The 25,095-nt window shown below is 37.4% G+C and overlaps 2 protein-coding genes across 3 annotated transcripts in view; one reads left to right on the forward strand and one right to left on the reverse strand.

Moving 5' to 3' along the window:
• The window catches only part of aven (apoptosis, caspase activation inhibitor), a 59,853-nt gene extending 39,836 nt beyond the window's left edge, over window positions 1-20,017 (reverse strand). The window contains exons 1-2 of the mRNA XM_038288387.1: window positions 19,755-20,017; window positions 16,002-16,173 (exon numbers count right to left, since the gene is read on the reverse strand). Of these exons, the coding sequence (XP_038144315.1) occupies window positions 16,002-16,173; window positions 19,755-19,952 (370 nt within the window). The 5' untranslated portion in view covers window positions 19,953-20,017. The remainder of the gene's footprint in view (window positions 1-16,001; window positions 16,174-19,754) is intronic.
• Window positions 629-22,947, forward strand: chrm5b (cholinergic receptor, muscarinic 5b). Of its 2 annotated transcripts, none has more exons than XM_038288385.1 (2): window positions 629-1,459; window positions 21,172-22,947. In XM_038288385.1, the coding sequence occupies exon 2, from the start codon at window positions 21,239-21,241 to the stop codon at window positions 22,751-22,753; it is 1,515 nt and encodes a 504-aa protein (XP_038144313.1). In that variant the 5' UTR covers window positions 629-1,459; window positions 21,172-21,238; the 3' UTR covers window positions 22,754-22,947. The 2 variants fall into 2 exon arrangements, with proteins under 2 accessions (XP_038144313.1, XP_038144314.1); XM_038288386.1 differs by having other exon boundaries at window positions 629-1,455; window positions 21,168-22,947.
• The last annotated feature ends 2,148 nt before the right edge of the window (window positions 22,948-25,095 follow it).

The raw sequence follows: 25,095 nt of genomic DNA on the forward strand, positions 1-25,095 counted from the left end.
TGGATCAAGACTTTAAATCGGATCATATTTGAGGTCAAAAGATCAGATCAGTGGCCTGAAATGCTGAGCGGGACAGCCCTAATTATTTTATAAAGGTATTTATTTTTTTAATCATGGCACTCCTTACCCTCCATAAAGGAGCAGCAGGGTTTAGTAAATAAATAACTTTGTGTCTATTAACTGGTTTGTAAATCAAGGAACCACACAATTAAAATGTGATTTGTAAGACTGCTGCAGATTTTAGACTGAATTTCCTACAAACGCCTACAGTTGAATAAATACTTTTGCATGCATATAAACTGGAAGACTTATTTAGGATGTATGTTGGAAGAATTTATAGTTCAAACACACCGTTACTCCAGTGCAAATAATTCCCTGATTTCTCTTTTCAAACAATTTGATCATTTTAAATAATTGTTTACATAAATAATAGAATTATTAAAAATATTTATATTAAATATAGTTACAGTTATCTCTTAAAAATAGTGCATATTTTTTTCGTCTTATCAGAACAAGGTCTGCTGCTGTCGCTGCATCGACAGAGATTCAGATTTTTTCTGAAGCACGACAGACACCCACATCAGTTCCTCCTCCAGCTCCTCCCCCCCTCTGTTTTATCCTACTCCTCCACCTTCTCCATCTCCTCCACATCCTCTTTTGCGTGTTACTCGTGGCCCTGAAGCAGCATGAGAGTCAATCTACAAGGGAATTTCATGTAAAAGCGGCTCATGGATGAATTGGCTTCCAAGCAGTTCTTTCAGCGGGAGCAGTGAGGAGATGGTTGCTAACAGAGTGATAAGAAGTGATTCATCCTATGCAGCCTTGAGGATCAACACTTTCTTTCCAACTGGAGTTGCTGAAACTTTACAGAAACTAAAACCGCTTCCTTTTTGTTTTGCAGATTTCTCTAAAGCTTAGAGCTTGAGAGGTCATTGTCGGTGAACTGTGATTATTCCTCCAACGAACAAGAAGCTCTTCTTTTGCAAAAAAGTCTGAGCAGAATCTTCGAAGTACCTCAGCTGGTTTGTCATACAGACGTTAAACAGCTGTTGTTTCTGCCACCTCGTCTTGAGGGGGAAAAAAAGCTACAGGATGCAGCACTCATACCTCCCTGACAAACTTGTTTGCATAAAAGATCCTCGTTCTTAGCAACTGTTGAGGATGAGAGATGGCGTGGCGACCTACCTGTATTTGACAAGTGTGTTTTTCACCTCGTTGGAGAGAGGCGCACAGAGGGAAAAAAAAAAAGTCTACGAGAGGCAACAGGGGAGGGGAAAAACCAGCCAAGAAAAGGTGCGAAGCAAACGCTTTGAAAGGGAAAATGACTCGCAGAGCGGGCAGACGGGACTGAGTAAATCGCTGCCGGACAAAAGGAGGAGCGGGGGGTAAAAATAACGATTTACTAAAACGCCCTTTTAGTTTTGGAGCATTGTGTTTGGTCTGAGCCATCAAGGGGTAAGTATATATTCCATTTGAAGTGGTGTAATGGCAGGAAAGGAAATTGTTAATATAGAAGCAGCTTCTAAACAGACGTACTTACGAATCTTTGATTATCCATGATTGGGTTTAGAATTATTCTCAGTTTATTGCTGAATAGTAAATGCAGTTAAGAGTTGCCTAGAGCAACAACTGCACATCTTCAGACAATCTTCAATGGAGCTTTGGTTAAAAACTGCTTAGTTTAAGGGATTTTTAATCAAGCTTAAACCAATCAAATATATTACAATTAATTTGAGTATAAAGAGAATTAAAACTACTAATCCAAAGTGCGCTGAAAGAAAAACATCTTTAAAAAATAAAAACATACTTTGACCAGAGAACAGTACAATAAGAAAAGCCTGCTTATGGTAAAATGTTAAGACTAATGTTTTCTGAAGCCGATGGAAAAACAGAGCTACGAAAATAAATATAAGGGTTGGGTAATTTATACCAAATTTAACATCTTGATATTGTTAAGCTGGATGCTGGTATATGATATTTATCTCAATATTTTTTTATTTTCACAAAGTTCTGATACAACAAAATCCCTCTGAATCAAAGCTTTGTCGCAAACGTCACACAGGCACATTTTTGAGAAAACAGCTGTGAGATAAACATGACAAACCCAACATAGTCTACATCATGCATAGAGGGATAAACATAACTCGACATAGACTTGATTTTAACAATAGTCTCGCTTCACATATCTCTTACATATTTTGATAAATCTCAGTTTTAAACCTTCATATGTTTCATGTATTTATCTTATTTATTCGTTTGTGGATTTGGACAGTGCATTTTATTGAACATATATGATAAACTAAGGAATGTAAACATGCTGGATTCTAACAATTAATTTCCTTCTTTAGTCCCGTAATAAGATGTTTGGGGGAAAAAACAACAGATTACTAAAAAAATATGTATCCCATACTTCTATTATCCACACAAAAGAGGGAGGAAAATGTAACAATGAGAATCTCAGAATACTTCCTGAAAGGATAGTCATAAAGAAACCTAAGTACTGAGCTGTCCTTAAACTGATTATTTGAATTAAATTTACAGCACACATTACTCTAAATTACGTCATTAAAGAGATTACCTTTATGACTCAATATAAGATGTGGAAACATTCCCTTCAGCTCATGGAAACTATTTCATTTCCACATAGTATTTAAGGTGTGCAAACATCTGTTCCTTGAATCTCAAATGCACCATTCACACTTTTTTTTGCCTGCTGATACTCGTGTCTGCTTTCTTCTTTTAGGTCTCAAATAACAAATTTTCTATTGGTTGTAAACGTAATATATTTATGGAACAAAATCAGTTCTTTAAAAGAGGTTTTACTCTTTAAGACAACAGAAGATTAAGCAATTATAAGATCATCCACATGGCCGTATCAAAGCAGGCATCTTTCACATAATCTGCTTTTATTTATTTAACTCAGGTCAAATCTGTTTGTTATTCACCACCATCATCTCAAGACACTTTACAAAAAACTGATTCAACTTGAACACAGAAATATAGTTCACAAATCCTACAGGTAGATCTACCTTCAAGAATATACGTATCAATTTATTCCTTATAATCTAGCTCTAGTTCAATTAGCAGAAATTCCTCCTCCATAGCAAGCAAGTAGAAGCAGTCAAATATCCAAAATAGTAAAGTGTATTACTTAACTCCTCAGCAACAGCAGAATATCAAGCATTCGCTCACTTCTGCCTTCTAAAATGTAACAACATATCTTTTCTGCTCCATTACTAGAAGGAAAAAGCAAGAATTATGATTGGATTTTCTAGTTTATAAACTTAAACAAAAAATGATCAACAATTTTCTAAACAACTGGACGGATTGCTCAGGGGGGGGTGTTCTATAGGTCACCAACCAACCTATGGTTTTGTTTAGCCAACCATCATCTTTAGCAGGATTCAGCTTAATCAGCACTTGAAGAGAAACAGACCAAACAGCTGTGATGCATTACTTTCCATTTCTGCCAACCTGAAAGTGCAAGACTACAATCATTCCTCTGATTTGCGTCCAACTTCTGCAGTTTGCACAGATAATCAAGTATCCTTAACCACACTGCAAATTCCTAATTAACAACATGATTGGGAATATTCATCTCAGTTAGGATATCCCTCCCGTTTGTCAATCCTGTTGGCTAAATCTCTGAAGCCATAATCTGATTTCCTTTTGTTTCATCATGATTGAGCCTTGATAGGTGCCCATTAGCAGCCTGGGTAAACTACGGCTGCGGGGGAGGAGGATTGATCCTTGTGTTAATGTGTACAGATGGATCTCCGTGTTGGGATGAAAATAACTGGAAAGGCAATTTCCCCCTACTCTTAGAAACTCATAATACCAGGATTGCAGCATGTGTGCCTCGTCTTCAGTAACAACACAATCAATCCCCCAGCATTGCAGGAACCCTGATGAAAAATAAACCAAACAGATTTCTAAAAAAAAAAAAAAAAAAAAAAAAAACTAACGCAAACCCCAAATTAATTTCCTCATATTTACCAGGTGATAAAAATCTTTCCAACCTCACATGGTTTGAAAATGTGCTGAAATATTTCACCGTGCATTTATCCTTGAAAAGTTAGCTATGAAGGAGAATTACCGGCTTGAAAAGAATCACTTTTAATCTCAGCAATGAGAAAAACACAGCAGACTCATTCAATCAAGCCAGGGATGCTTTAACACAGGGATTCATAAAAACATCCCACAAGGCCATAAAAAAAGAACTGTACATGCCCTTTAAGTTAAAACATTTTGTTTAGATCATTTCCACATTAGGTTTATTATCCATAGTATAAGACAATAAAATGCAGCTTTATAGGAGGGATTTTAGAGAATAAAAATAAATAAAAAAGATCCTGAATATTAACTGCATAAAACAAATGTTTCACTAAATCAATCACATATTTTTAGACATCAAAAATTGCTGATTATTAATCCGCTTCTGAGACGTTTCTACTCAAAACAGATGCAATAATCTGCAAGTGCAGAAAGACAATCGCACTTGGTAAGACTTCTTGTTTTGAGAAGTCTTACGAAGGGCAATTGTCTTTCTGCATTGGAGGATTATTGTGTTTAATAATCAAACAGACTCTGCTCTAGTATATCAATCTTAGAACAAGGTTAAAAAGACCTTTTGGCTGAGGCTGCAAAACTCACGTTAGATGGACACTTTTTGCAGTGTAAAAAGTGCCATTAAAGAGTTAAACTTTTGTTAGTATTAATTCAAAGGGTAAAAATAACATTGAAATGTTATATTTAAAGACATGAAAGAGACTGAATGAAACGAGTTCCACTTATGAACAAAAGGCAAGATTTAAATAAAATGTGATAAATTTAGATGTGCCAACTGATAGTTATTAAATTAGAGTTTTATCCAAAGTGCACAGTTTTACAAATTCATTATAAAAAGGGTAATACATTCCCATGTATTTCATTAACCAAACTTTTGAGAGATCGAAATGAACATTACTAAATATATCCAGCTTATTCCAGTTCTTAATCAAGTGTTAGATTAGGCAAGAGTAACTAATCAATTTTGACTGGTTTGGATAAATTTGGGTTAAAACCAGGAATTTCATAGCACAAAAATAACCTAAAAGAAAGAAAAAGAAATCTTTAAAACTGGCTCTTAAAGAGTGTGACATACAGTCTAAACTTCCACTGTTTACAATACCTGACAAAGAATAAAGCAAACCTGTCAAAACACAGCAGTGTTTTGGGGGAATTGAAGGCACAATGAGTTAATTAAAAATTAAAATAAAATCAAATGTATTAGTTTTTACAAGTGAAGACAAAAATGTATCAAAACACAAATTGCCCCAAATGATGTTGTATTTGTCCCTAAACCTAATAACCTGTCATTTCCCCTTGGTTGTAACAGCTGCCATCATGCATTTACGATACTCAATAATGAAGACTGACATCCATGTCAGAGTTTCACATCATTTTATAGTCTTTAATTTCCCCACCGCCAGGCTAAATGTAATTTGTTCAATCATTTTAAATACTTTTTTTAACCAGTAAAAAATGGATACCAAAGATTATATACGAGTACGTTTGGTGAGAAGGTTAAAAGGAGAATTGTCAGGTATTGTTTTCATCACTTGAACCCCCAAAACTACTGCCTGTCTTTATCTGTTTACATGCTAACAACTTTTTCAGATAACACAACATTTCTGGCAAAAGGTTAAAAGACCCAAGGCATTATTTTTTTTCCCCCAAAGTCAGAGGAAAAATGGAGGAGAAGTTATGCCCACACATTCACCAACGAGACTAGCTGCCCACTGAGCCGACTTTGTTAACGTTAGCAGAGTAGCGATTAGATGAGGGCAGACAGACCAGCTTGCATGGATGTTAGCAAGTCATAGGAGCAGCCTTCAGCTGGCCACAGTGATAAACGTCAAACTAGAGAATTTAAACCCAAAGTTGCAAGTTACTCCAAGTTCAGGGTCTGTTTGACAAACCTTATGTTGTTTATTATGTTGTCTGACAGGTTCTATTAAAGTCATTTTGAAGTTCTACAAGTCAGACAGTATCCAGGCCTATGTGTGACCAGTAAAAGTGAAACAACAGTTAGACAGGTTTTTATGAATTAAAGGTATAGAGAATTATCTTATATTTCCAGGTGGATCATCTAAATAAGTGGTCCTCCTAATTGTCAAGCATTCTGGTGATATGTTTACGTAAGGCCGTCCTGCGTGCTCGTCTCGTTAGCCGTCCTTTTCTCCGCAAGCGCATTTTTAGGCGTATATCTGTGGTAAGTCATTGAAGCTCATCTTTCTTACTGCAGTTCTTTGAAAATGGCCCTAGGTTGTAAGAGAAAAAGCGTCTACGAAGTATGAGAACAAAAGAAATTCCTCAGAAGAGGCAGATATATCCTAGAATGCTTTGCGCAGGGAGCTCTCCTTACAAAGCATTATGGGATTTTCTGTCACAGCAATCCACTATCAACTAACAAAAATGGCGCAGGCACCGCGCAGTGGAGGAGTTACATGACCAACAGAGCAAAAAGCAGTCATCATCTGTCTGGTCAGTTATGAGAGTTTGCTATTAAGTCCACTATATAATCCTCGCTCTATATAGTGATTGAGGGATTAAGGCGTTGGGCAGACATTCGGGCACAGTAAGCTTATATGATCTATGAGAACAGCAACTTTTAAACAGAGCGTTCATTAAGAGAAACGCTCTGCACGCTCTCGAATGCATTTTTTTTTTTTTAAGCAGAGAGTTCGGGTCTTAAAAAATTTGCGAAATTCCCCCACAATACCTTAAACAAGGACAGTTTTATTTTACCCGTCGATTCGACACAAATGGAATTTTGATTCAGGTGACTTTGAGCCAGATAGGCTTGACGGAGTATTTTAGAAACTTCTGATCTAGTGGGATTTTCATGCATAACCATCTCTAGGGTTCACAGAGAAAAGTCCAAAAAACGTAGCTGAAGAGTGTTGATTTATGCTGCGATATTCAGACGGTAGGGTCAGAGTTTGGCATCTACAACATGAAAGCATGGATCCATCCTGTCTTGTATCAGGGGTCGGGGGTGGTGGTGTAATGGCTTGGGGGATATTTCTTGTCATACTTTGGGCCACTTCGTACCAACACCCATGTCAACGCCACAGTCTAAGCCTAAATACTGTTGCTGAACATGTCCATCCCTTTATGATCATAGTGTACCTGTCTTACTATAGCCACTTCCGGCAGGATGCTTCAATCATTTCAAATTGGTTTGTTAAACATGACCTCGAATTCACTGTACTCAAATGGCTTCCACGGTCACCAGATCTCTAAAGAATGCTTCCAGTATCTCCTTAAATCTATGCCATGAAGGATTAAGGCAGTTCAGAAGGCAAAAGGGGGTCTAACTGGCTCTAGACAGGTCTAACTAATAAAGCGAGAATATTTGTTCAAAAAATAAATAAATAAATGATTTCAGTTCTCAGAGACTTGTGACTAAATCTGGCATAAGCAAGATTGATACCATGTTGAATTTAAACTGAACTACACGTATCAATCTTGGGAAGCATCCTGAAGAAAGTTTTTGTAAAAGGGAGAGACATTCTGTACAAATCTTCAAGCTGGTTGGGTACCTGAGTGCCAGGTTGAGTTTTCAGTCATCATAGCCACAATAGCAGCTGGGACGAATCATATTCTTGATTTGTTTTTACACAGTTGACCGATGAAAAAAAAACTCTTACCAAAATAAATAAATCGGAAGGAACACGCAACAATCTTCCCATCCACAACGGCCAAAATCGCATCCTTTTTCTCTTTCTGCAAAAAAAAAAAAAAAAAAGGGTATTCCAGTTGAAATCAGCGCAGCCAAGTTTGTTTTGCTTCAGCCTTCCACCTTTGGTTGAAGTGTTTACATCATACACGCCACTGCATTTCATTGGTCCAAACATTTCTGTATCAAGGCCAAATGCATCTGTTGGCTTCTGGCAAGATGTATTTTCATGAGTTTGTGAAGTTACAAATCTCATGACAATTCATCTTGCTTGTAAGGTAATGTGTGACTTAAATCTGGATCAGGGCAAAGGCTTGATTCTGACCTGTCTTGGACTTGTGCCCCAAGCGCTATTAACTTGACCTGAACTTCCTATTCAAAGACTAAAAACGTGACTGAAAAAAAAAAAAAGCCTGGTGAAGATCTCTGTAGTTCGGCCAATATAAAAGAGTGTTTATTTCAAGATATGACCAAAAGGCTGCAGAAAAAATGCTTCCAAAAACTGCAACTGATACGTTAAAAGAAATACAACACACTGAAGCTGTTCCGTAAAAGTTTGAAGTAAACAAAGTTGCTATTTTTGCATATCTAGGATAAACATTACTACATTTTGTCCAACTCAAATAGTTTGCAATAAAAATTCCTTTGATACCAAGCAGGAGGCGCTGACCTAGATATATTATGAAATATTTAAATATTCATCGTCTAAGAACCTCTATTAAGGAAAACGAAAGTGCATACGGGTTGCAATAGAGCAATATAAATGCATCAACACAAGAATAAATTAAAACAGAAGTATGGCGAAGCTCAGCTTATTTAGTAAACAAATAAATTGAACCTTTGGAATAATTGCTCAAGATTCCTCTAACAATATCATTAACAAGAAGAAATGAAACCGATTTTAGAAATGTTATAACAATCCTAATTTCAACAAGCTCCCATTTCAAGATTCTGGTCTTCTTTTGTGCAACAAAGGATAAGATATCATATCTTCTTGATTAAAATATTGTAAAACCTTCCTATAATAAAACTCACTTCTAACGCCTCCGCCAACGCCGTAAGTAAAGCTCTGCTTTCAACCTTCCTGCCCTTAGATTTTTAAAATTCGTAAGTCTTATGAGATACATTACAAAACGATGAGAAACACTGCCGCAGGCCATTCCACTCCTGAAATACATAAAATCTCTAAACACTTCTGTTACATTTTGCAATCTCAACACATATTGGTCTTTAGTAATCTTTAGTAGCTTCAGCCAAGAGGTAAAAGTGTTTATTGTTTTGTTTTTCTATCTTACAGATTCCATTTTTTTTTCTTTGCGACAAATAATAAAGCTTAAAAAACTTGTGAAAGCATTACCACCCACATACAATTATGTCTCCTCTAGAGAGCAGTTGCCTCTTGCTGTATATGGCATGACTAATCTGACAATGCAGGCAAAACAGAAAAGCAAGGATGAGTCTAAAAACTTAAAAGAGCAACTTTACATTTACACTACAAGAAAACGAAAAAGGATACCAAATGCTGTAACATTAACTCCTTATTATGCAAACAGAAAGTAGAGCTTGATTTACTTTCATGTTTTTTATAGTATGTAAACTGATCTTTAGCAGATTCGAGAGTTATTTAAAATCAACCAACAAGACAGATTTAGAGAATGAGGAGAAAACTAAACTGGTTAAGCCGTGCATTCGAGCATTAATTAGCCCATTGCTACTTTGGAAAAGATTTTTCTGAAGTGCAAAAATATTGACCAACATTTTTAATAACATCAAACAGTGCGATGCAAAAATGTGAAAATAAAATCAGAGGCTTCATCGCTACTTGTACAGATCGGTTTAATTAGCTAAAAATTAGCAAGGATTTTAGATTGTGCAAAGGGCTGGCTATCGATTTAAATATTAATAATCAATTTAATCGGGTTTTAGAATTCCTTTATTTATCTGATCAGATAGAGTTGGGTCACAAATTGGATTGCTGGTATGGAAAACATATTCTTAGCAGTTAGTATTACCGGACTGTGTAGTTCTACAACATATTAATGATAGTGTTATATTAAAGGTATAGTGGAGGATCTTTGCAAATCAAAATTAAAAGACCCGCCCTCTCCACTTTAAATGAACATACACAACCCTGGAGCGCTACCGCAGGTCATTCATCCCTACTTTACAATGCAGCGCTATAACTGTACCCTGTGCAGTAACCTGTGCAAAAATCCTGTTAAATAAGAAACTTCAGCTGTTATATATAGATATGTGGACATACTGTTTATACCCCATGCACCTTTTCCTCCCTTTGGCACCTTCTTTTGACTATTGAGCCGATGTTACAAGTAATTTCTCCAATGTGAGATCAATAAAGTCAATCTTATCCTACCTTATCTGTACCCACTCCCAGGAGGGAATGCTTGTTAAACTAGTGCGAGAGCATGCACAATCCCATTTCTCCTCGTGCACACTCTGATTAAAAGTTGCAGTTTGCATCAGTCATACAAGCTTACTTTTCAAAGGAAGATGGTGTTTATCTACAGAAACCAGCAGATCACAGCAATCCCTCTCCGTTATCAAGGACGTCGATTGATATATTCTGCACTGAAACTTATGTGTGTTGTAATGTATATTCTGAACCTGTTGCCACATCCAAGGCAGCATGCTTGCTGCAGAGTCTGTTAGCTCAGTATCTCCGCTTTGGGAGATTATTTAATGTTGACAGAGAAAAGCAAGAAAACAACCCATCAGGATGTTTGCAGCACAAATAGAGACGTGGAAGACGTTTTGAAAATAACAGAATTTTGAAGAGAAACAGATAAAACAACAACAACAACATAAAAATATTATTTTCAGAATTTCAATCTGTCGTGGATACTATTGTTAAAAATAAAAAACCTGTTGAAAGAGAAAAAAACAAAACAAATCTATGCCAGGTGTTGTTTAGGCTGTTGTGAGACATTTAGATTTTGTTTAGGAATTTTACTATCTGCAAAAATAAGAGTATTTTTTCCTTGTTAATTGCCAAAAAGAACCAAGAAGCAAATTTAGCATTAACTTCTCATTCATATTTTATCTACATACATACGTCACTGAAAGCTTTGACTGGAAAAAAAAGCTGCAAAATAAGTCAGCCAGCATTACTAAAAAAAAAAAAAAATTATAAACTTCAAACATTTCTCAAAACTGCCGTATGACATGGAGAAAACAGAAGCAACCCAAGCAAACCAACCATGGCTCCCCAAGGCCCCGCTGGTTTGGATTTCTTAGAAAGTTCAATCAATTGTTAGTTCTGTCAAAGATGACAGAAATGGTTAAGATCCAGACTGACAGCGAGATAACTGTTTCAGGCTTCAAACTGCAAAATGTCAGAAAATGTGATAAAACGAGCATCTATAAAATTGAGTAGCACAAATTGCAGAGGAAGTATGAGTGCACGCTGAGTTTTAAGATCGTGACCACAGAGTGCGGTCCAGGAATAGCCAGGATGCCAAAAAAGAAGCAGATCTGCAGTTTAAAGAGGAGGCAGCAATCGGTCCTCACTCAGTAATTCTGCATTTTTATTTAAGATACTATTTATTTTCACTTCTCAAGTCATATATAAAAGGAGTTTGGGTTCAGTCGCTTTAAGTAATTTTGTATGTTCCCTTTACTAAAGGAAGATGTAGAGTCTAGAGCTGTAACTAAATATTATTTTGCAAATTGATTAATCTGCCGATTATTTTTTCTCTTAATAATCAGACAGCCAAAAATTCCTTAAAGAAGATTTTTTTTGCCAAATTAAATCAGGTGAAACTAAAAATATTTCACTTGTGGAGCTCTGGATATAGCATATATCAGAGACAGATGAAAAAGGTCATTGTCTCTTAAATGCAAAACTTTTTTTTTTTTTTTTTTACACAAAATCAATATAATTTACTGCTCTGTCAGCTAAAGGCATGTTTTAGAGTCTCTATAGTTCATTTAATGATTAACCGATTTCCTAATTAGTTGATGATTATTTCAATTATCAATTAATTACAATTAATCCGATTAAATGTTTTAGCCCTAGTAGAATCTACATTTTTGGTAATAGTTTCAATTTATTATACGCAGACAAGTAGTGGAGGGACACAAAAAAAATGTCTTATTGATTACAGGTGTTATAATTATCCAATATCTATTAATAAAGTATGAAATCGCAATAATACACAAAGACATGCTTAGTTGATTATATTAATAAATGGACAAATGAGTTGCATTGATGTTAATTATTTAGACGGATTGAAAAAAGATAGTCGAACCTCGGCTTCAGGAGGAACAATACAGTTTTCGTGACAATCGAGGCACACTGGACCAACTCTATACCCTTCATCAGGTGCTCAGAGGCCCAACCAGGCCACATGTGTTTTGTGGACCTGGAGAAGGCTTTCGACCTTGTCCCTTGTGGTGCCCTGTGGGGGGTGCTCCGGGAGAATGGGGTCTGCGGCCCTCTGTTAAGGGCTGTCCACTCTCTGTACTCTCTGTACACATGAGGAGCGTGGTTTGCATTGTCGGCAGTAAGTCAGACCCGTTTCAGGTGCATGTTGGTCTCCACCAGGACTGCCCTTTGTCACTGGTTATGTTCATTACATTTATGGACAGAATTTCTCGGCGCAGCCAGGGACTGAAGGCTGTATGCAGATGATGTCCTGTTGGCCTCATCAAACCAGGACCTCCAACGTGAACTAGGGAGGTTTGCAGCCAAGGTTTAAGTGTAGGGCGGCCGGTATGAGGATCAGCACCTTCAAATCCGAGGCCATGGTTCTCCACCGGAGAAAGGTGGAGAGTCCTCGTCTCAAGTGGAGGAGTTCAAGTATATCAGGGTCATATTCACGAGTGAGGGACGGATGGAGAGTGAGATTGACAGATGGATCGATGCCATTAGTCGGCGGTGATGCGGTTGCTGTATGGGACTGTCATGGTGAAGATCGAGCTGAATCTGGGGGGCAAAGCTCTCGATTTACAGATTGATCTACGTTTCCCCCCTCACGAGATCTGGGTAATGACCGAAATGACATGATCACGAATACGAAGACCGAAATGAGTTTCCTTCAGTATAATTACCTCTTTAAGACAGTTGCTCTGTTTGGAGTTTTAAGCTCAGACGTCATATGGATTATCATTCCAAAACGTATTTTAATGTAAGGCTGCAGCAACCAATTATTTTAGAAATCGATTAATTTACAAAAGGACCTTTCAATGTGTGGGACATGCCTACCCTAGGGGGCACTAGAGCTCTTCAGGAGAGAAATTAATTGAGGAAAATAACTAATAAAACAAACAATTAGGAGTGTCCCAATTGAGGGACTACATTTATCAAAAGGCACATTGGTGGAACAATTACATTATAGCAATTCGCCAACCGTCTCCCAATCCATGAATCCTCCTACGATTCCTTTAAATGCAGCCAAGAAATGTGCCTTTATAGTAATTAATAATTCAACTTTATTGATCTCACATTGGAGAAATTTAGCTCTGCATTTAACCCTTCCCCTTGTGCAGCCATTGTAGGGCGCCCGACGGAGCAGTGTGGGGGTCTTGCTTTGAGACCCAGAGTGGCAGTCCGTGGGAGTGGGGCTCGAACTCAGAACCTCAGGATTCCTAGCTCTATGCCCTAACAACTAGGCCGACACTCCCCTTTGTGGCCCATCATTTTCCATGATCCATTGTGGCTCTAAGCAGACTGGTCAAGCTCTTGCAGCAATTGTGGACATTGGTGGCAGAAATTGAGAAGAAATTTTCTAAATAAAAGTCTGTAACCAAAATAATAAAACTTTTTAAAAGGTAGGTTTGTAGCTCATGTATCACCCTGCTTTATTAAGATTCCAAAAAAGCCATCTACCCTCCCACATCTGGAGAACATTTCTGTTCCCCTGCTCACTGCATTGAAGCCACAACCTGCTTTAACTGCTGGGTGGATGTTAATCACAGGAACTAGTCAGACAATATCATATAATACATAATATTAATGTTTGGCTTATTTAAGTCTTATTTGTTACCCAGTAGCTTCAAAACTAGATCATTTAATTTTATTCTACTGGAGTGTATATTAGTAGATGAATAATTTGCTCAGCTTAGACACTCGATATAAATGATCAAGTTCCTCAAGGATTAAATAAAGTAAAAGTCGAAGCAAATGGTCAGGATCTAGAAAATAATATTAGACGTTCTCTCAATTTTGACATGATCATATACCTGACTGTGCTTGGAAAATACCTCCTAGACAAATGTTAATTTTCCAACATTGCCCCTGGGGTTATACGTGTTCCTAAGCAACATGATTTTAATCACAATACAGAACATAGAGGGCACGTCCTGTCAGGACGTTTTGACATGTGTCCAGTTAATAATAAAAACTGCAAACCATTGTATTTTAAATATATTTTTTTTGGTCTTAACTTTTGTCATGTGGCATAGTTTGTACTAGCTTTTTATTCTCTTAATCTTCTAACCTTTGTTGTTTTGAGGTCTTCAAAGAACCCAGAGTCCTAGAAGGATGCAGCCTGAACTGGGACGCACACTTAACTAGATACTTTATAACAGTATGCGTGTTTTTTTCCACTTTAATGACGATAGTACCCAGATCACAGACAGGCGTTTGTTTTTATAATAAAAAGCGAATGATGACTAAGATTTAAATGCAGTTATAGGAACATGTATCACAGAGTAAACAGCCTAATGATGAAATAACAGATCAAAATGTGACTGAGTTTCTTTTAGCCATATTTGTAATATCAACATGTTTCTTATTTGAATACATCATGATTAAATGTAGTTTGGCAATATAATTCAAGAAATGACGTTGTTAACCTGAGTCGAAGGTTTTGTAAAACTTTATGTCTCATGAATAATTTTCCTTGCTCTCATGTTTAAAATAGTTTTCTTCTTTTCTTAGACCCATGTATGGGTATATGTAGAACACAAAGTGAGATTATTTCCATCTGATTTTGGACACAAAGGCAGAATTTGGTGATCTGTATAGATTTTGTGGGGTTGTTATAAAGTGCATTACATTACAGCATTTAACAGTTGGGGCGTCATTCACTATAATACAACAAATAAAGAAATTAAGCAGTATCAGAAATATATGGAGTAAATTAAATGCTCCATAAGTATCTGTTCTTTTAAGGAAAGAAATGTATGCTTTTTCTTTGGACTCATCTTTTGAATGATGCACAAATCGGCAAGCTTTTTATCTTCAAGCATCTATAAAAGATCATTAAGTTTCCATTTTAATTTTTATGAAATTAAAATGTCATCCTGAGTGTTTCTGTATGTGTAACCCTATGAACCAGCAATCATAGTCATGATTAAATATTCAGCGAGTACAGAATGATAGTATAACATTTTAACTAATACAAATACTATACAGATTAGTTTTAATCCAAATTAAGAACCATTTATGTTTATTTCCAGCTCAGGGCTTATATTTTACACTGTTAATAGTTATTTTTTGCATTTTCTGTTTTTTAAATCCATCAAAATAATAATAGCTTTTCCTATTTTTTTTTTGTTGTGTCAGATCTGGAACATAGTTTGTTCTTAATTTCTAATAACAATCAGAATAATAATTTGGAGTGTGATTTTTTTTTATCAAAAACATTTAAAAACAAGTACTTTTTGGGGGGAAAAAAAACAAATGAAGTACTGTCATCTAATTTGTCAAAAAATTAATATGTAGATTAACTGAAAAAAATAAATTAACACTGGAGGCTCTATCGCACATTGAGAAACAGTAAAAAGAACCCGCTAACAAAAGCTAGAACCTTCTGTTATAAGACAGAAGAATGAGGATGGGATTTTTTTTGGCTCACCTTGCAAGACAGAAACATCAATTACAAAAACAAAGTGGTTTAAAAGAATCTCAAAAAGGAATCATTCAGTCCTCCAGGAAATCTGAGGAGGGAGCTGAAGCTTTAACATTCCAGTGGAAACCAGGTAACCTGGGGCAAATCATTTTTCACATTTGTATTTCTACAAAAAAGCCATGACCAAACAACTTCAGTGAGAAAAGCCCCATATATTTTGTCATCATTTGAAGAAAAAAATAAAATCGACAAATTCAGAGGCTTTACACAAAATACAACCACCTCTTAAGCAGCAAATCTGGCATCGGTATCCAGAACAGCTACACTCCTTCCCCACAGCATAACTTAATAGGTCAGAAAGACCAAACAAGATTTCACTAAATCCAAAAGAATCAGCAACAGAAAACAATCAGAGCCCTTTGAGCAAAACAGCAGAAATTAAACAAATCAGGATGAGATCTTACCTGCTGACTCCAGCAGCACGTGGTAGTCTGTTCCTCTCTGAGACGGCATGTTGTCATCTTCCTCCGCCCTCTCTGCCTCCTCGTAACGGTCCCAGTTGGACTCCAGCTTTCTTCTGGAGAACACTGCTGTCCTGTCATCTTCCTCTTTTAGGTTCTCTTCGTCTTCTTGTTGCTGAAGAAAGAAAAAAAAAGAAGAGGTGAGAAAATTTGGGGGAAAAAAATATAAAAAAGAGACCAATTGACAAACGTAAAGCATCAGTTTCATATTGTGCCTTCCAAACGACTGAAATATTCCCCCTTGAGTGTATTTTTGAACAGTAATTCTGTTCATTTTTGATAGCTTAACACAATAATTAAGGTAATGAACAATGTTTAGTTGCCTAAAGCATCCTTATTGTACTTCAAGCCAAGCTTTAAAATTAGCTTTTTTGATTTACCTAAACTAGAAATTCTCTTAATATGAAAACACTTAATGCAAACTTTCCGAGTTCCATTCCCAACCAGAAGCGTGGATTACCTTTTGAAATTCCCACCAAAATAAGCTAATTGAAATAAAATACAACTTTTTCCTCTGAATGTTTTGATGGTCTTTGTTTTTTCCTAAACTATTGCAAAAATAATTGTGTTGTTTTATTACAAAAAGAGTTTTTTTCCCCCCTCCAATAAGCCATTTTAACATTATGAACATGTTACATCATTTAAAGCTACAGTGTGTAATTTTCAGCGACATCTAGCGGTCAGACTACAGACCGCAGCAACATGAACATCTCCCCCCCACCGCTTCTCCCCCCCAACAGTACGGCGAGCGTTACGGGACAAAATTTCTTCTACGACGTCCACATCACCTACCCTCTCAAGTGATGAGGTTTGTTTACATAGATAATTTTACAGATAGTATTTCATTAGTCTGTGTAGGGTATAGATTTCATGTAGACTTAAGATAATAAATATACCCGTTATTTTTTCTACATCGTTGTGACGTCTTGGTGAGCTGCTTTGCATGGTGATATAAACAGATGAAGTAATTGTAGTCATTAGTTTAACAGCGAGATTGTGTTCGCTGGAAGAATATATATCCCCCGTTTACAGAGTCCAAGTCATTTTGGTGGCACGGGGGTTACAACGCGAGGGAGAGGGAGAGGACGAGGGCGAAGGCAGGGAGGCCGTGCAGCTAGGGCCAGGCGAGAGAGGGGAGCCAGCGGGGTGAGAGCAGAGGAGGAAAGGCTTGAAGATCTCCAAAGGAGCCGGAGAGAAGTAACCGAGGTATATATCCAGAAAATTATTTTACAGAAAATTACTGAATCATTACCTGTGAAACGTCAGGGACGTTGCTGAATAAGTATACTGGAGAGTAACAGCATCATCACGCAGCATGTTATTGTTTTAGACAGGTCTGAGCATCCTGTACTCCAAAAACTGCAGTGATATTAGACAATTGTGTGTGTAGGATTAATTACCTGTCCAAGAGAAAACTGGCAACTTGAGCGTCACTTTGAAAACCTTTTTCCTCCATCAGTGACTTCCATCGTGTAAATGCCGTGCCAATGTTGATCCGTGTTTTTTGTCGTTTCTTGTCACTCTTGCGTTTATTCTCGTCGTGTTTCCGCTTCTTAGATGACGGGGGTTCGGTGTCCGCAGCTGTTCGTTGTGATACAGAGTAGGCATGATCCTCCATTCGTCTGATGTTTGGCCACACAGTGCCAAACAGTTTGCAAAGTCACTCACGCCTGCCGCCTTGTTCACCTTTCTTGTTACTGAGGCGCAGTATACCTGCTTCTTCTTCTTCTTTGGTTTCAGGCAGACTAAACGCTTCTCAGGCATAATACTGCCATCTACTGTTCAGTACCGTCTCAGTTAATCTCTCTCAACTTGCCGTAGTTATTTTTGAGCGTCATGGGAGATCTCGCAATCGCTAGTTTGTTGCCTCTGCGCTGCCGTAGCGCAAAGATGTCAGCCTCCATGGCTGCGAGACCCGCTCCTATGTAATTATAAATAACGAATTCTAAGGCAACGCAAATATTATGGTTAAAAGGCTGAGCTCATAGGTGATGATAAATAACATAGTTATGTATAATATATTAAATTTCTGACTTTATATGCCTGTAATTATTACACACTGTAGCTTTAATAAACTGTGCAGCAAGATCAATTTATCTCTTAACTTAGACCAGTTTCCATGTCCCAGCTGAAGAAAATTACCCCACAGCCTGATGCTGCCACCACTATGCTTTACTGTGGGAATGAGTTTTCTAGGGATCTGCACCGCTTTTTTCTGACACACGTGTTGTTTTTAAAATACAGAACAAGAAGTTAAAGATTAATCTATATTGAACAAAGCCTCTTCTTCTACATGTTTGCTGTGCACAACGTTAGCATTGAGGACTTTTAAGACCTTTTTTCTAGCACTTGTCCATGTTTCATAAGGGCTTGATTTGTGGAATGTACAACTAATAGCAGCCTTGTCATCAGATTGTTTTCCCCATCTCATCTCTCATTTCTCATTTCTGCATCGTCCTCTTGACTATTTTTCCAATTTATTTTCTTCTCGTCTTATGAAGGCAGACAGCCATGTCTTGGAAATCTTTGCAGGTGTGGAAAGCTCTACAAGACTCACTTTTCAAACAACTCCACAACTGTACCCCTGACCTGTCTGCTGCATTGCTTGGTCTTGATGCAGCTGTTTGTTTACTTATTATAACTCTTAGGGCTTTACAGAGCTGCCGTACTTTAGATGATACTAAATCAGAAAAAGGTGACTTCTAAAGACAACTGAATGAAGTCTATTAGGTGGAATTTGAGTCACACTTTTTAATACATGCAATATATAAATTTTTAGATATCATGTCAGTTTATTTTACTTCTGTTATTTTGTCTTGGTTCATTTTTACTAACCTGTTAAAATATATTGAGAAAAATCATCATGAGAAAGAGCAAGTAATAAGAATACATTTCCACGGTATCGTATATTCCTATATTCTAAAGTCCTGATTTAAGAGGGACAGATTCAGCGCAAGTAAAGATGCATTTCTGTAAATAATCTAATAACACATAGATTCATAGCTGTAAGAAATCCCTTCCATAATAATATCAATTTAATGTCCTACTGCTGTCTCTACAGCTACGGCTCTTCCTGCTTGTCTGCAGAATATTCCAAGAGCACTCTGTGTTTCTCTCAAGTCAAACAATAGGAAGCACCCCCAGCCATGTCATCAAATACCACATGGCAGGCATGATTTTATAATTGCAATCAAGGAGCCCCTATGTAACAAAGCTTATTTCTATGATTGCAATCAAGGAGCCCCTATTGTTTGCCGTCCGATTCTGCCAGGAGTATCATATGACTGAACATCCTGGGGGAAATTAAGTGTTATGCCAAAGGCTTAGATTCTGTATGTTTATTAGAGCTGTAAGCAAACACGCTTTAAGAGCTGCACCATCAGTGGCTCAGTCCTCAGGAGCCGGAGGGGTCCTACAGGTTTTGGAGCGTCGCTATTCGGACATATAACTTCAAATTGTCATTAATTTTCAGATACATCGTCATAAAAAATAAAAATTGATGAAGCTGTGCTGAACTGGCTCCTGAGGAGTAGAGTTTGCCAAAACTCATTTAGCTGTGTTTTTGACAATGCCGAATTAAAAACACTGTGCTTCAAGTTAGTTTTTAAACATTTATATATTGTTCAAAGTCGTGCTTCGTTTATCACAGACAAAAAAAGGGGAGACTGCGATAAAGTTTGGTAGAGCGGGTCTCACCCGCTGAGGGAACTCTGCTGCAGCATGGTAGCCTCCATCGCGACCGCGTCCCCGGTGGTGGTCTCGCTTGCTCCTGCCGCGGTGGTGACCTCCTCTCCCCCGGCCTCTGTGGTCACCATTATGGCTGTCGCTGTCGTGTCCACCTCTGCCGCCTCTCCTCCAGCCGCCTCCTCTGCCTCGACTAACTCTACCTTCCATTACTGTTGTTTTATATCCGAGGGCGGACACTTTAGCAGGTGGTACCGCTTGGAGCGCTCTGAGGTCCTACCTTAAATAGTGTCCGATAAATATTTGAATAGTTCCATTTTCAACCGTTCAGCAAATCCAATTTATTTCAAATAATATTATCTCGTTTAAATACTGATATTATTATTTTATGCTAAATCAAACATATGTTAAAAACAGAGTTTAATACAAACTCTATAGAGTAGTATAAGTACGTATTTTAAAAGGCCTAGATGTGTTTGTTTTTGTATTTTTTGTAATGTTGCCAAATATATTTTTGTTTAGCAACTGTGAAAACACTTGACAATAGTCCTTTGGAACCCAAAATGGAAATTTAAGCACATTCAGATTCTTACAAGAAAAACTTTAGATAAAAATAACATGAACATACCTCTGGGACATCACACAAGGTTTAAGACAACTAATCAGATGTTTATTTATTTTATTTTTTTTGTACATTCTTATATAAGCTTTATTGCAATTGCAGCTAAACATTGATGGATATGTATGAACATTGCTTTTATTTTAAAGACAGATAGGCATATAATATAACTTTGAAAAGTATTACAATGATGAAAATTAACTGAAACCGACCAGGTAAAAAATAACTTTACCAGTTAAATTCCTGAAGACGATCATAACCACTGTCATTAATTGCTTCAGCTTGACCACCTTTTGCAGTTCCTTCATGGCTTGAGGGTAATGAGACACAGGCTGTGCTTTAAACACCTAAGAATGAACTGTTTACATCTTAAAAGCAACTCAAAAGCTTCAGAACAAGCTTGTTTCCCATAATGGTTTCTAATACAAACTGTTTAGCTTGATTGCCCTGCTCCTTGTGATGTCATCAACTCAAAAACGATACCCTCTGAGATCCTGCAGTAAGTGTGTCATTACCGAATTGGATTTTATTGCCAATGTTCATTTGGATGCGACAATAAACACATAGCTTGATAGCGTCTCTGAAAATGTAAGTTAAACGAGAACCCGTGTTGAGCTGAATTGAGTATAGCAGCCCTTTTATCTCTGAGATCAAATTGAAAAAGAAAATATGGTTTCTTCTTTTTTGTAACTGAACTATTACCTTCAATATAACTGAAACAGTTGATGATTCATTGAATATATTTGTTGTTTCCAAATATATTTTCTATATTTATATCTCAACATTATTGTTTTGTTTTATTTTAGGTAGCCACCTCGTCTTCATGGGGACAAAAAGAGGAAACTAACATCTATAAGAAAACGAATAGAAAAAGACGATGGATCTCCAAAACAACACTTCCAGCAATACGACACATGCTCACAGCCTTTGGGAGGTCATAACCATCGCTTCAGTGTCGGCCATCGTCAGTCTGATAACTATAGTAGGAAATGTACTGGTGATGCTGTCATTCAAAGTAAACAGCCAGCTGAAGACTGTAAACAACTACTACCTGCTTAGTTTGGCTTTTGCTGATCTCATTATAGGAGTACTATCTATGAACCTTTACACCACCTATATTCTGATGGGCTACTGGTCCTTAGGGAACATTGCATGTGATCTCTGGCTGGCAGTGGATTATGTGGCCAGCAATGCTTCAGTCATGAATTTACTTGTGATTAGCTTTGACAGATACTTCTCCATCACAAGGCCACTGACTTACAGGGCAAAAAGGACTCCAAAGAGAGCTGCCATAATGATTGGTCTGGCTTGGCTGGTGTCTTTTGTCCTTTGGGCACCACCTATTCTATGCTGGCAGTACTTTGTGGGAGAGAGAAAAGTTCCTTTGGACCAGTGCCAAATCCAGTTTTTAACAGAGCCAGTCATTACATTTGGAACAGCTATTGCTGCTTTCTACATCCCGGTCTCGGTTATGACCATCCTTTACTGCAGGATCTACAAGGAGACGCAAAAACGGACAAAGGACCTCGCCGAGCTTCAAGGACTCACAACGGGAAATGTCCCAGAAGGGTCTAAACCGCAGAAGACAATGATTCGTTCTTGTTTTCATTTCCCCAGAGAGAGAAGAGACCAGAGTCAGGCCTCCTGGTCTTCGTCTAATCAAAGTAATGTTACTAAAGTGACCACCAGGTCGGATGAAGCATGGGCGAAAGCTGATCAGATTACCTCTTTTAACAGCTACACATCATCAGAAGAGGATCATGTTTCAATAGAAACCCCACAAGGATCGTTCAAAGAGCAGCAGACCAGACAAAGTAATAAGAATGGGGAGGTTCCAGATTATATAGAGGAGGAGTATTGTTCCACCCCTCAGAAGAAGAACCATAAAAGCTTAATCTCTTACAAATTTAAACGGACCCCAAAGGGTAAAAATGACAGTCCAGCAAGTCCAAAACCATGCCCTCCAGAGCCAGAGCGGTCATCCAAAAAGGCCTCCACCTCTTCGTCCTCCACCACTTCCAAGCCCTTAGACTCTGCCCTGAAGAACCAGATCACCAAGAGGAAGAGGATGGTGCTTGTGAAGGAGAAGAAGGCAGCCCAGACCCTTAGCGCCATCCTCCTGGCTTTTATCCTCACATGGACACCATACAACATCATGGTGCTCATCTCCACCTTCTGCGCTGAGTGCATCCCTCTGTCTCTCTGGCATTTGGGCTACTGGTTGTGCTACGTAAACAGCACCATCAACCCAATGTGCTACGCTCTGTGCAACAAAACCTTCCAGAAGACCTTCCGCATGCTTCTGCTCTGTCAGTGGAGGAGGAAACGGCGAGGCAAGGACAAGCTGTGCTGGAGCGCCCAGAATCCAAATGTCAACAACAAAATGAACTGATGAGTTGGTTAACAGTTTATTACCAACACGTATGTGTTTGTTGATACTTACTAGTGTTTGTCTGCAGAGTAATGTGCTGCAGGTGATTTTTGAATTTAATATGTTGGTAGAGAATATGTTGGAAAATGAACGGAAGTCAAAATGACTGGAAACAACTTTCTACAGCACATAAAAGTAGATTCAGCACCCCTCACACTAGATAGACAGCTAAAAGAAAAACATCTTTAATGGCAATATTCAATTCAATTCAATTCAGTTTATTTATATAGCGCCAAATTCACAACACATGTCATCTCAAGGCACTTTACAGTTCAACCAGATCATACAGTCAAATTGATACAAAGTTTTCTATCTAAGGAAAACCAGTTGATTGCATTGACTCATTGACTCAAATACAATCCCTCACACTAAGCATGCTTGTAGCGACAGTGGAGAGGAAAAACTCCCTTTTAACAGGAAGAAACCTCCAGCAGAACATGGCTCAGCGTGAGCGGCCATCTGCAATAGAGTAATTTCACTCAGATTTTAGAAAAAAATCCTTTAATAAAGTTATTTTTTTTTTTGTCTGTAGTTTAAAAAAAAATGTCAATGCAAGCAAAAACATTAAGAGAAATGCTTCACTATTGGAAGATGTACTGGCTGCTCTGACATCACTTAATCTTCTATAAGATTTAACAAGGTTAGAGTGGACCAGAAGAAGGATCTAATGTAGTCACTCTGGTCTTTCTTTTAGGTCCAGGGACTGATATGGCAAGGGAACAAGTTTGAATTAGTGTCTGGTTTACAATTTCTCTGCAAATTATCGTTTTGGACTATAATTGTCTCAGTAGATAATTTGCAGTTTTCTGATACAGGGCATTATATTTTACTTAGATTTTTCCAGTATTTAAAATAATTAATTGCACCAAGCCTTCTAACAAAGGTCTCACCTTGCCTGTGAGACAGAGATAGGCCCGCAGCATCACACCCCCTCCACTTTGTTAAAGTGATAGGGGACAAGTTTAGAGCAAAGAATTTAGATCTACAAAAACATCTCTTTCTCTTTCTCTCTCTCTCTCTCTCTATAAACACTTCTTCTACTGTTTTTTCTTTAGCCCCAATTGATGTTTTCAATTCAGCTTCAATTGAGTAAAAAAAAAAAAAAATCCTTCTTAGGTGTTAAAACTTTAAACTGATGGTTTTACACTCTCCTCACAAAACACCTTAAAACATCAGAGATTAGTATCTGTAGTAGTATTCTGTGTGGTTGGTGATGATGCCTCTTTTTTACAAGAAAAAAGCAATTTAATAAAAACAATTAGGTGTATCTTTTTAAGCTGTTGTCTTAATCTTTGTTGACTTACTGGATTACAAAAAGTATGAAGTGATCTTCTAGTTACAGCAGCTGTGGATTCCTGACATTACAAATGAGTCTTGTTGCTGTACTTTTTATATAAATCCATATAAAACATGTATTGCTCTCTTTCCTTGCTGTTTCAGATATAAATAATGCTTGGTCAGTTTGCCTTTTCTTATTGCAATATTTTCAATGTCTGTTAGCGATTTCTTCTTTATTGTTAATTCCACTTTCACTTTTTGTATTTTTTTGCTTGCCAGCCTGTAAGGTGTTATATCTGGAAAATGATTTTGTTAGACCGACGACTTTGCTTTTTAAACAAGGGCTGTATGAACAGGTGCCCATAATGCATGTGTCAATGCCATTTTACACAAAAAAGAAAGAATAAAAGGGGAGCTCAGTGTACTTGTCAAATGAATAATTCTAGATATTCAAACAGTAGCTCCAGAAAAGTTTTGTGATATAAAATACTGATCCAGAATTGGTCATTATAATGCATTTCTCACTTCAAAGCATATCCTGTATGAATTAACCCCAAAAACAATCAAAAGGGTTGTTTTGGGGGGGATTTCTTTTTAATATAGAGGATAATTTTTAACTGAGATATTTGTCTATAACTTGAAAAATACACGTCATTGGGTGAGAGGGTGGGAACATCCCACCTGCAGGGTTCACAGACACACAGAGCAAACAACCATACATGCACATACACGAGGGCAATTGGAGAAGACCAGTTCAACCTAACAGTCATAATCCTGGCCTGTAGGTGGAGGCTTGAGTGGTTTGAGATTCTTTTTTATGATTTATTCATTTTTATGGTTTATTAATTCCTTGAAAAGTGGTGTTTAAACAGTAATTTTACTTTTGAAAGCCTCTGCAATGATTTCATGACTGTGAAAAGTCACAATATGAACCAATACCTGTGAAAAAGCTGTCAAAATAAGATTATTCCCACAATATAAAATGTAACATATATTTGTATTGATGTGTGATATACTGACACCAG

The sequence above is a fragment of the Cyprinodon tularosa genome, unplaced genomic scaffold (genome assembly GCF_016077235.1).
Source record: "Cyprinodon tularosa strain WSP-4 unplaced genomic scaffold, ASM1607723v1 ctg253, whole genome shotgun sequence".
Taxonomy (NCBI): Eukaryota; Metazoa; Chordata; class Actinopteri; order Cyprinodontiformes; family Cyprinodontidae; genus Cyprinodon; species Cyprinodon tularosa.